At 53.2% G+C, this 11540-nt stretch overlaps 1 protein-coding gene across 1 annotated transcript; it reads right to left on the bottom strand.

The window, feature by feature from the left end:
- Positions 1 to 681: 681 nt before the first annotated feature.
- On the bottom strand, positions 682 to 6513 carry GUCA1A (guanylate cyclase activator 1A). Its single transcript, XM_016212710.2, has 4 exons — positions 6313 to 6513; positions 1603 to 1752; positions 1139 to 1232; positions 682 to 899 (listed from the first exon to the last, which is right to left on the bottom strand). Exons 1-4 carry the CDS (start codon positions 6511 to 6513, stop codon positions 742 to 744), a joined length of 603 nt encoding a protein of 200 aa, XP_016068196.2. The 3' UTR covers positions 682 to 741.
- Between the last annotated feature and the right edge of the window lie 5027 nt (positions 6514 to 11540).

The following is an 11540-nucleotide window of genomic DNA, read 5'->3' as shown; positions in this document are numbered from 1 at the left end:
CCCCACACGTGACACACGTCACACAGATTGCACCTGCAACCTCCCACACACATCGCCTTCTCCACATGCAATCCCCGACTCCTCTGTCATGTTCAAAGTTAAAGGTCACCTCTGCGAGGCTGTCTCTGAGTCAGGCTCACAGTTCCCTGTGCCCCTACAGGAATCCATCCATAGCTTCCCTTAGCATATTTTATTATAATGGTGCTTAGCCTGTGAGTTCCTTGGAGATGAGAAGGGTCCTCTTCTTTGCACATCTAACATCTAGCACTAGTACATAGTAGGTGTTTAATAAATGCTTGTTGAATGGAGGGGATGAATCAGTGCAAACCACACAAGTAGGCTCGGGTGGTCCTGGGGCTCCTTGCAGCACCCGGATGGAGGCTGCGGCCACAGGGCCTGGAGGATTCCATGAGCGTCCTGGGAAAGCGCAGCTCTGCCTCAGAGCTCCCGGGTCTAGGAGAGAGTGGGCCTGGTGAAGCTCAGCGGGGAAAGCTGGGGAACGCTGGGGGAGGTGCCAGAAGGGGCACAGGGGTGTGAGGAGTGCCCCCAGCAGGAAGCAGTCATCACCAGCTGAGTCCCACCCTTCAGGGTCCCCACCCCTGCCCCTGTGCTACCACCCTGCAGCCCAAAGAGGCGAGCTGAGCGTTGAGTTCAGTAGACTCGATCTAGAATAAGAACAACAATGGCAACACCAGCAGGGCCACACACCCTCTCCCAGCACGGAGGCATCTGGCGGCGGGGTCAGCCGGCGGCCTCAGGCCCCCCGGCCCCCTCCTGGCCTTGCTCTCCACTCTGGAGCCTGCGCACAATGCTGGTGAGGTCCAGGCTTCGGGTCAGCGTGTCCAGGAGCACCTGGTCCTTCTGGACGCCCTCCATGAACTCCTCCAGGGACAGCTCCCCTGGCACAGAGAAAGGGGGTCATGGGGCGGAGGTGTTCCCCTCTCCTTGGTACCAGGGCCCAGAGCTGGAGTCTTGGGACAGGGACAAGGCCAGGGCTGGGGGAAGTGGCTGTGAGGGGGGCAGGCAAAGGAGCCAGAGGCCAAAGGTCTCGTCCAGGAATCCCTAAAATCCAGCGGTGTCTGGGACCCTACACCCTGGTGAGCCCCCTCCCTTGGTGATCCCCTCGCGGGCCTCTCACCGTCCCCGTTGACATCGATCTTGGCGAACACGGTGTCCGTGAACTCCTCCGCGGTCATGGTCGAATCGCTGCCGGGGTTAATGGCTCGGATGGCCTGGGGGGGGAGCGAAGGGACCCATCCTAACTGGGGGGGGGGCAGTGAGAGCTCCGCGGGCTCCCAACAGCAGTGGGGGGTGGAGGCCAAGGTGCCCAGCCGCAGAGTGGGCAGCAGCGGCAGAGCTGGGCTTCAGAGCTTACACAGCCTCTTGGTACACACGGGGAAACTGAGGCCCAGAGAGGGGGCGGAACGTGGCTCGGGTCACGCAGCTGGTGAGGGCCAGGGCTCCCACCAGGACCCTCAATTCCATCCTGTCCCTTTCCGAGATGACAGCTCTGCCCGCTGCAGACCCCCCCACCCCCCTCTCAGCTCGGGTGCTGCAGCCGCTGCCCCCGCCCCAGGCCCGGCCCTCTGCACCTGGAGTTACCCGGATGATGGTGAGCAGCTCATCGCGGTCGATGCATCCGTTGCCATCCACGTCGTAGAGCTTGAAATACCAGCGCAGCTTCTGTTCCACCTTCCCCTTGAGGACCAGGCTGAGCGCGGCCACGTACTCCATGAAGTCGATGTAGCCGTCCTGGGAGGGGCGGGGCGGGGCCGCCTTGAGCCCCGCCCCACCCGCGCCCCGCCCCCTTGGTGCCCCCCCATCTGTCCCGGAGGCCGCAGAGCCGCGCTGCCCCCCAGAGCCGCGATCACATCCACAAGCTAATCCCCCCTGCGCTGAGTGGCTGGCGCGGTCTCGGCGCGGGCATTTGGGCTGCAGCTGCTTCCCTGTGCTTCTAAAACTGAGCCCTTTTCATTGCTTGTTGGTGGGAGAAGAGACACGAATTCCCGGGGGGGGGGGGGGTAGATGAGCTTTTCCCAGCTGGGGTGAGGGCAGGAGGTAGATGTGGGGACAAGGAGCGCCTCTCTCGGTCTTTTCCTTATTCTTCATACCGGCAGCCACTTGGTGCCCTGGCAGACTGAGGCCTGGGAGCTCAGTAAGTCAGGAGCCCGGTCCTAAAGGGAATGCACCGGTGAGGGTGCAGGTTTGAATCCTGGCTTTGCCCTTTCACAGCCACGAGATCTGGGACAAAGGGCGCAAGATGTCTGCAGCCCTCAATTTTTTCATCTGTAATCATCACAATGGTGCCTGCCTCTATGAGTTCATGAATGTACAGCACGCAACACTGCCTGCATATAGTAAGTGCTCAATAAATGTTAGCTGTGATTATTACCATTAGTATAAGGAGATCACTATGCTCTCATGATGTGTATCCAGCAACGACACATCCCGACAGGACATTACGGGATCCCAGGATGGGAGCATCCAACTCTGCTGGGATGAGGGCAGGCGGGGGGCTTAGGGTGGCTTCCTGGGAGAGGTGGTGTCCTCACTGAGCCTTGGAGGGGTTGGCCATGGTGGGGGTGGCACAGACATTCCTGCAGGACATTTCTCCAGAGTTCCCTGAGTGTCCACCAGCTGACCATCTGCCCAACCCTGCTGGTCCTACCAAGGGAGTCTCTGCCTACCTCCCCCCAAACTGCGTGAAGTTGAGAGAGGGAAGCCTGTGTCGTGCAGACAGGCTGAGCCCTGTAAGGGAAGGAGCGCTGGGTAAGAGCACATGAACTTGGAATCCAGCCCATATTCCCACACTTACTCTCAACTATGACTCTGGAACCAGGAAGCTGCCGGGAAGCAGATTTAGGGTCAGCACGAAGAACTCTTTAACAGGCCAAGTTGCCCATGGTGGAAGGGCCAGCCTCATTCAGTAATGAGCTCTCCATCATTGGAAATGTGCAAGCAGAAGCTACAGCACTGTTATTGGGGATGTGGCAGAAGTTGCACTGGGTGGCCTCTGAGATCTGGTTCTTTGCTGGCCTTTAGCCTTAGGTGAGGCCTTAAGCACTGTGAGGCTAAGAGGTTTCCTCTGGGGGACTCGGGCTGTGGATGCTTTTGCTTTTCATTTTTATCTTTCTATATTGTTGGAAATTTTACAATGCGCTGTTTTACTTTTGTAACCTGTGGGGTTTTTTAATGGCTTATAAGGGACAATGGAGATATATAAGCTTTTGTTCCAAAAAGACCTAACCCACGTCTTAGGAGAGGGATGACCTTGGACAAGTCACCTGGCCTCTTTGAGGCAGTGCCCTCAGCTCTAAGACAGGAATGACGTATGTACTCTTCAAGACTGTGGCATGGATGAGATTCAGTGATAACACTACAATTATGCTAACTTCTTTTTAGTGCCTCCGTGCTGAGGGTTTCATTCATTTTACTCATTTAATCTCACAGCCACTCCCAGAAGGTGGGTGATTTTGTCCCCATTTTCAGCTGAGAAAGCTGAAAGTGAGAGAGGGTAGGCCAGACAACTAGTGAATGACAAATCCTTGCCTAGAAACTGGGTCTCCTCAGTCCTACAAGGTGCTCAGATGCAGGGATGGAAAATTCACACTGGTTTGGGCGCACCTGTGTGACTGCCAGGCACAGCCAAGCCCACGCACAACTTTGAAACTTTGAAACATATACTTGTCCCCCAGGCCACACTCTCACTCACACTACTGTACCCCCAACCCTGTCCACCCAGCACAGCACTCTAGGATACAACCCTTTTTTAATTCAGGGGCGGCAGACACTTTGTGTAAAGGGCCAGATGGCAAATATTTCAGTCTTGACAAAATGTAACTGCATGGGTGTGGTGTGTTCATTTATAGCAATAGGCCCGCAAGCCATTGTTTGCACACCCAGTCCTAATTCCCCTCTGTATCAAATTTCCTAGCCAGTCTGCTAAACTGCTCTGTACTCAGGACAATGGGTAGAGGCAATGGGGCCCCAAGGGTGATTTAGACCCTTGGGGGTGTCCATGAGGCACTTTAGATGTTACAAAGATGCTTTTCACTTAAATAAATATGTTTTTAAATTAATATTATTATGAAATATAGAACTGGCCCACAAACTCATGATTTCTCATATATTCATTCACTCATATAACAAATCTCTATTAAGCACCTACTGTGTTCCAGGCACTGTTTTTGGTGCTGAAGATACAGCAGTGGTCAAGATAACAACCCCTGCCCTCATGGAGTTCATATTCCAGCAGGAGAGACAGACATAAAATAGTGGCTAAAATGTTATTCAATATCATGTATCAGAAGATAAGACATGCTCTGGGGGTGGGACTAGGAGATGCAGGGTTAGGGGCTACTCCCAGTAAAATAGGGTTTAAAGCAGGAGATCAGGGCAGATGTCATGGGAAGGAGATATTTGAGCAGAGACTTGTAGCAGGGGAAAGTGTGAGCCAAGCAGAATTCTGGAGGAAGAGGGTCCCAAGCAGCACCTAAGCCTTAAGGCAGGGGTGCGCATAGCATAACTGAGGAAGTCAGGTTTGGAACAGACCAGGTGATGCTTGCATGTGATGAAAATTGAAGAGATGGCATATGAACGACTCGGGTTAGGCAAATACAAGATTGGTGATTGCCCCTCCCTGGTGTCATATGTGGGATTTTAGAGGGCCTTTTTGGAGACAACTCTTGACCTGAAAGAGTTTCCTTAGTAGGTAAGAAGCTGAGCTATTTTGGTGCATTTGGGGTAAGGTATTGAGGCTTTTCCCCTTCTGCTCAGGAATAATTGCTGCTTCTAGAAAATTTGAGAGGCCTAGGGTCCTGACGCCATCCCTCTTGGGCTCCAGTACTCTGCTCCCTTGCGCCCCCTTCAGGAAATCCCTTGGGCACCACGATGCTGCCCTTGAGGCTGGGATTTAAAGTCCATAATCTGCTTTGGCCCCTTGACCCTAAATAGTAGCGAGTTTTAAATAGCCTCTGAGCCCCAGCTTTCCTTAGAAGCCCCACCTACAATGGTGTTTGGCCCTCTGGGCGGTGTGGGGAGCTGGGAAAGCTCTGGGCAGCCTCTCCCTGTCTTGCAAAGACACATGGCAGGGCATCCTCACATCTCACCTTTCCAGTGAGTGCCAGCAGGGTGGGGACCAGCCAGGGTGGGGAAACGAGCTGTGGGTTCTTCCACCACTACCTCTTTTTTTTTTTAAATCCTTACCCGAGGATATTTTTTCCATTGCTTTTCAGAGAGAGAGAGAGAAACATCGATGTGAGAGAGACACATCGTTTGGTTCCTCCCTACTGGGGCCAGGATTGAGCCTGCAACCGAGGTACTTGTCCTTGGCTGGAATCAAACCCTGGACCCTTCAGTCTGCAGGCCGACGCTCTAACCACTAAGCAAACTGGCTAGGGCTCACCACTACCGCGTGACTGAATTGCTCCAAATAAATGGAAGATTTGCTATTGAAAACCAACAAACATCTTAACTAATGCTCCAACATTCATGGCAGACGCAGGTGCATAAGCCCACGCTGAGGGGCAGAGAATGGGTTCAAGGTCACCTAGCTGACGAAAACTAGGGCCCCAGACGCACGGTGCCTAATTCCTTTGTCAATGTTCCCTCTGGCTTATCCGGGCATCTTCACCCAATGCATCCAGGTGATTCCTTAGGGAAACATACAATTTGACCCCTGTGCAGACCTTGGACCCATTTGAGAAAAGGTAAACTGAAGTCACTGGATATTTTTCAGTTGAAGTAGCCTGGATTCCCCAGTGACCAGGCAACCCTATCTGTCCCCAGGTCTAGTGTTCATGGGTGACCCAAGTAACGTGGGCCTGCCCATACCAGATGAGCCGGGGCTGGGGCCTTCTCACCCTGCTCTCTACTCCCCACCCCTCCCTCTGCATCCTCATGAGCCTCTAGGGCCTGCCCAAAAGTACCACATACAACGTAAAGCACTTAGTAGGTGCTCAATGCCTGTCTTGTAAGTGTTCGCACGTGTTCCGAAGTAAATCAGGATAAGCGTGTGGGAGAGGCAGAGGGAGCCATTCGGTTCAGCCTGCGAGCACACTAAGTGCTGAGCTCTCTGCCTTCCCCTGGAGAGCCAGGGCAGGGATGGTCTCAGTCAATCCGAACCCCCAGCGCCTGACTCTCAGTAGGTGCTCAATGAAGGCGAGATCAATCGCATCCCTAACATGGACATTCAACCTCCCTGATAAATGAAGCCCCTCCTTAGCGGAGCCTGCTGTTCGCACATCTGCTCCCCCCCGCTGGTTGGCCTCCCCAGGCACCCCTCCGACGCCCTGCACCCAGGCCCCTGCTCACCTTGTTGAAGTCAAAGGTCTCAAACATCCGCTCCACATACTGGCTGGTCGACGGGCTCAGGTTCTTGAGGCCAAAGAACTGGCGGAACTCGTAGAGGGTGAGCTGGCCCGAGGGGCACTCGGTCATGAACTTCTTGTACCACTGGTGGCACTCGGTGCTGCTCAGCTCTTCCACCGACTTCCCCTCCATCATGTTGCCCATGGTCCGGGCCTGTGGGAGGCTGGCGCCCAAGGTGGACAAGTCCTGTGCCCACTGCTCCCTGCAAGGGCCGCTTGGCTGTCTGGAACTGGGCCCTCCCGGCTCCCAGGCCTGAGTGCTCCGGGTCCGAGCAAGGAAGGAGCTGATGCGGGTGCAAGGGACAGTCGGGAGGAGGTGAGCAGGAGGCAGAAGGTAATGAGGGCTGAGCAAGCCCGCAACGGAATCCAGGGGGCTCCAGAGAACCCGTTCCAAGTCCCCACTAAGTCCTTGCAGCCAATGAGGCCGCTCCTGGCAAGAGGAGTGAAAATAGAACAAACCTCAGAGGAGCGGAGGCCCAGGATTACAGCCTTGAGCGCGGGTGAGAGGATTTTCTTGCCCAGTTGGCAGTCTCTTTATCCCCTTACCAGGACAGGGTGGGTGGCCAGCCAGCGCTGTCACGGTCCTCTGGCCCCTCTCCCTCTGGTCCAGTTGAGGGGGTGCCTCCCTCAGACACGGGAGGGAGGCTCACGGGAATGGGGCTGGTTCCTCTTTTCCTCTTCCCGGGCTGTGCACCGCACCGGCCATCGCCATGGGGGCTCCAACCCCCTGCCGAGAGCTAGCATAGGAGAGCACGTGGGGGATGCAGAGAGTGTGGGCTTCCAGGACAAGTCCAAAGCAGCCAGTGGGAACCCCCTCCCACAGTGTCCTGCACACGCATATGTGAGCCACGCACACACGCTCCCAGGTCCTGTTCCTACCACTCTCTCAGATTCCTGGAGGCTGCAGCTTCCCCAGCCCAGGAGGCTTGAATTCAGCTCTGCATCTTACTCTGAACCTGACACCATTGCCTCCCAGGGCATGGGACTAGGCGACATTGAATGTGTGCCCAGTGGCCTGTGTGTGTGTATGTGTGAGTCTGGCACACACATGCATTGGTGAGCTGCTACCTGCCGGTCCTGGGAAGCTCCCAGGCCAAGCCTAGGGCCCCTTTACGCAGCAGCAGCTTTTCCTGACCCCTAGTGGGATGTTCTCTGGCCAGAGACTTTAACATTGGTTCATTTAAGGAGCCAGCTCCCAGGTGGGTTTAAACTGGATGCTGCTCTCCGCCGGGCGTGGCTCAGCGGTTGAGCATCGGCCTGGGATCCAGGCGATCAGGGTTCGATTCCCGGTCAGGGCACATGCCCCAGTTGCGGGCTACAGCTGATCAGTGACTCTCTCATCATTGATGTTTCTATCTCTCTCTCTCCCTCTCCTTTCCTCTCTCTGAAATCAGTAAAGATATATTTTTTAAAAATAAAATAAATAAACTGGATGCTTCTGGGAAAGTCCAGAGCCAGCACTCACTCCACTCTGCCCCTTCCCAGTTTCCCTCCCTCCTTTACAGGTGGGCCATGCCTGTCCCCTACCTCAACCAGAGGGAACCAGCATCCACACTTCTGCTTTCCCAGGAGGCGCTTGGATCTCGCCCAGGTTGTGCACTGATACACTAGAACAAAGGTGTCTTTTGTACTTGAGGAAGGGGTGCTTTTGGGGGGTAATTTGTTACTGCAGCTAATCTACCCTCTCCTGACTGATACAAAGACTGCAATTTTAAATACTGCACAAAACGTCACGAGTCTTTCTAGCAGCACGAGGCTTGCTGAGCTCCTGTAGGGAACCTCAGCTGAGTACCTGAACCCTCCCACACTGCAAGGAGAGGATTCTTTACTGCAGGCCACAAAGCACTGGTTCTTCAGAGTGAACACTAAGGAAGATTTTTATATGCATGTGTATGTATGTAAATGTACCTATATGTACATAAATTGTATGATATAACTATATAATGACATAAATATATTTACATATAAATTAGTTTATATAAATGTTATATAATCTATATTATATATAACATATTAGGTATCAGAGTACATACATATATATCTCAGACTTGGCCAGGTTATGCTGTAGTATCTAACCACTCTAAAACCTCAATGGCTTAAAGCACCCCAACTTTATTTCTTGCTCGTATTTACTTGCTGGGTGAGCTTGAGCAAGTATCTTAACCTCCCTGGGCCTCAGTTTCATTCTTAAAATGGTGATAATCGTGCCTACCTCATAAGGCTATTAAGAGGATTAAATGAATTAAAATTAATATATAAAAAACATTTAGAGCAGGTCTGGCAAAGACTGAGTGCCCCATGTTAGCTATCACCGTATTATTTCTTATCTATTACTGTGGTGGCATGCTGTGGACTTTAGACTCTAGGTGCAGTTCTAGTGCATCTCAGGCACAGCAGTGTCCCTGGATAACAGCCAACCATGTCTCTTGTCCCTTTAGTCCCATTAACCATGGCCCTGGACTGTGTGTGGTGACAGGCATCCACCTATGGTCAGGCTCTGGAGAAGGTAGAGGCCTCCATTAAAACCTTACTAGATCTAACTCCATTCCTGCCTCCCCACCTCCTTGCCTGCCTCTCCTAAAAGAAGCTGGAAAAGAGAATGGTTTTCTTAGCCTCTCTTGCAGTTAATAGTGGCCACATGATATGGTTCTGGACAAAGAAATGTAAGTGAAGTTCTGCCGTGGTTTTCTGGGGAAACTTTGCTTTCTTGATAAAAAGTGATAAACGATGCAGCTGGTCCTGCACTTCCCGTACTTTGGCCTTGAATGTGAATGTGATACCTGGAAGGTAGCAGCCTTCTTGGGACCGTGAGGTTATAAGCAGAGGGAAAGGCCAAGAAAACCAGAGACGTCAATCATCATCATTGTTGAGCTGCTGAACTCATGACAATAACGAATATCTCTCTCCACAATTCTGGCTATATTTGAAAAAGAATCTCCTTTTTATTTAAACAAAAACAAGCTCAGAGTCAGTCTGAGAATGGAGGCATCAGGATGATGGTGGTTCTCATGCAATTTTGTGTGAAGAAAGTCAGGCTGTTGCTCCTAGAAGGATTCCATTGGAACTGGACAGAAGGAAGGACCAGGGCCTGGGGGTCAGCTCAGAGACATGGCCCAGCTCTGTCAGGGAGGGACAGTCATCACCTTCCAACCATCAGGACAACCCAACGTCTGCATCCACAAGTTGTGCCCACTGCCTGGGCAAAGAAAGGAGCCCAGAGTGGTGGGGATCTGTGCCCCGAGACACTGCTCACCCAGCAGCCCTTCCTCAGGTGAACACCCCCTTTCAGCAGCTCAGGATACATATGAACCACCAGAAGCAAGACCCTGGACACCTAGGGAAGTATCTCCCTTCTTGATGAAGGTGTTTCCAAAGAGCTCCCTGCGAACCACAAGAGACTGGGTGGGCTGTTCCTCTGTCCCTGCCTCATGTGGCATCTGCCAGATATTACCAGCCGCTCCCTCCTCAGTGGCCCCTCTCAGTCCCACTCTCCAGTCTCCCCCCAAAGACCTGGGCGCCAAGTCAGGGAGGACTGGGATTCATACCACAGCCTTCAGGAGAGGTGAGTACACAGAGTGGACACAAAGAGAGCCTCGTGGCTTCCCTGGGCTGTTTTGTCTGCAGGAATCCCTCCTGGGACAGATGCCATGCCAGAGTGAGAGGATCCACTTGGCAGAATGATGCCAAGGAGAGGAACGTGTGTGTGTGTGTGTGTGTGTGTGTGTGTGTGTGTGTGTGTGTGTAGGGGGTGGGCAGTGCAGGGCAGGTGCCAGAAGTGGAAACCAGGCCAGGAAGAGACTGGAGGGGCCGCAAACCCAGGCCTGACGATTCTGTATCAAGGCTGCCTGCCGGCCCACTCGCCTCCTCCACAGAAACACGACAGAACCCTGAGCACCAGCTATTCTGCCTCTTGGGACCATCCCACCCACACCCACGTGAGACCTAGGCCAGCTTCTTTAAAAGGTTCCTGGAGCCCTGGCTGGTTTGGCTCAGTGGTTAGAGTGTCGGCCCCTGGACCAAAGGATCAGGGTTTGATGGCTTGTCAGGTTCAATTCCCTGAGTGCAGGAGGCAACTAATTGCTGTGTCTCTCTCACATCGATGTTTCTCCCACCTCCCTTCCATTCTATCTAAAAAAGCAATTGAAAAATATCCTCGGTGAGGATTTAAATTTAAAAAAATGGTTCCTGTAACCTTCCATGGAGGCTGCTCTACCAGAGTGAACCTCAAGGGGGAGACCATTCTTCAGGGGACAGGAGGAGTGTCAGCTAGGGCCGTGAAGATGCTGGCCTTGGCAGCGGCCTCCAAGGCTACCAGGTCTGGGTGGACAGCGAGGCTCCCATTCATCTCTGCAGCCCGCGGGCCGGCCAGCGCCAGGTGCTCAGCAGGTGCCTGGGGACAGCTGAGTGGATGGGGGATAGGGCTTTCGGAGGGACACAGACGGAAAACTTGTACTTATCTCTGCTGCTCTTCAAAATCCCACTGCAATGGCCATAAATGCACTTTTATTTATTTATTTATTTTAAATATATCTTTATTGATTTCAGAGAGAGGACAGGAGAGGGAGAGAGAGAGATAGAAACACCAATGATGAGAGAGTCATTGATCGAGCCCGCAACCCGGGCATGTGCCCTGACCGGGAATCGAACCTTGATCGCCTGGATCCTAGGTCGATGCTCAACCACTGAGCCACGCCCGGCTGGGCCATAAATGCACTCTAAAAGCTACGTATCCACAGAGGCAAAGAGAGGGAAGACGGCAGATTAGAGCTTCTAATAAAATTCTAGGAAACAGGAGGCAGGTGGACAAGTGGTAGCCGTCAGATCAGAGTGCAGAAAGCTGGGACTTAAATGCTTTCAAGGAGCAGGAAGACATGGAAGTTGGTGCACTCACCAAGCCCATTCCTGCCTCAGGAGGTTCAGGAGGTGGGTGCGGAAGATGCCCTGAAGGCTGGGGTGCAGGTAGAAATATTAGAGGACGGGCAGAAAGTTTGTGGAAGGAGCAATTGCTTCCTCAGATGCCCTCCACAAGGCAGCAGAACAGGCGTCTGGAGGCATCTACCCCCTGCTGACCCCGCCCAAAGGTTATTCTGGAGATTTGAACCCAAAAGGCCTTAGCCTCTGGGCACCGCTCAGGAAGAGAGGAGGGCTGCTATGAACACTGGGTGTGAAGGG

Source organism: Miniopterus natalensis, chromosome 5 (genome assembly GCF_054644295.1).
Source record: "Miniopterus natalensis isolate mMinNat1 chromosome 5, mMinNat1.hap1, whole genome shotgun sequence".
NCBI classification, from domain to species: domain Eukaryota; kingdom Metazoa; phylum Chordata; class Mammalia; order Chiroptera; family Miniopteridae; genus Miniopterus; species Miniopterus natalensis.
This window is presented reverse-complemented; position numbering and strand designations above follow the sequence as displayed.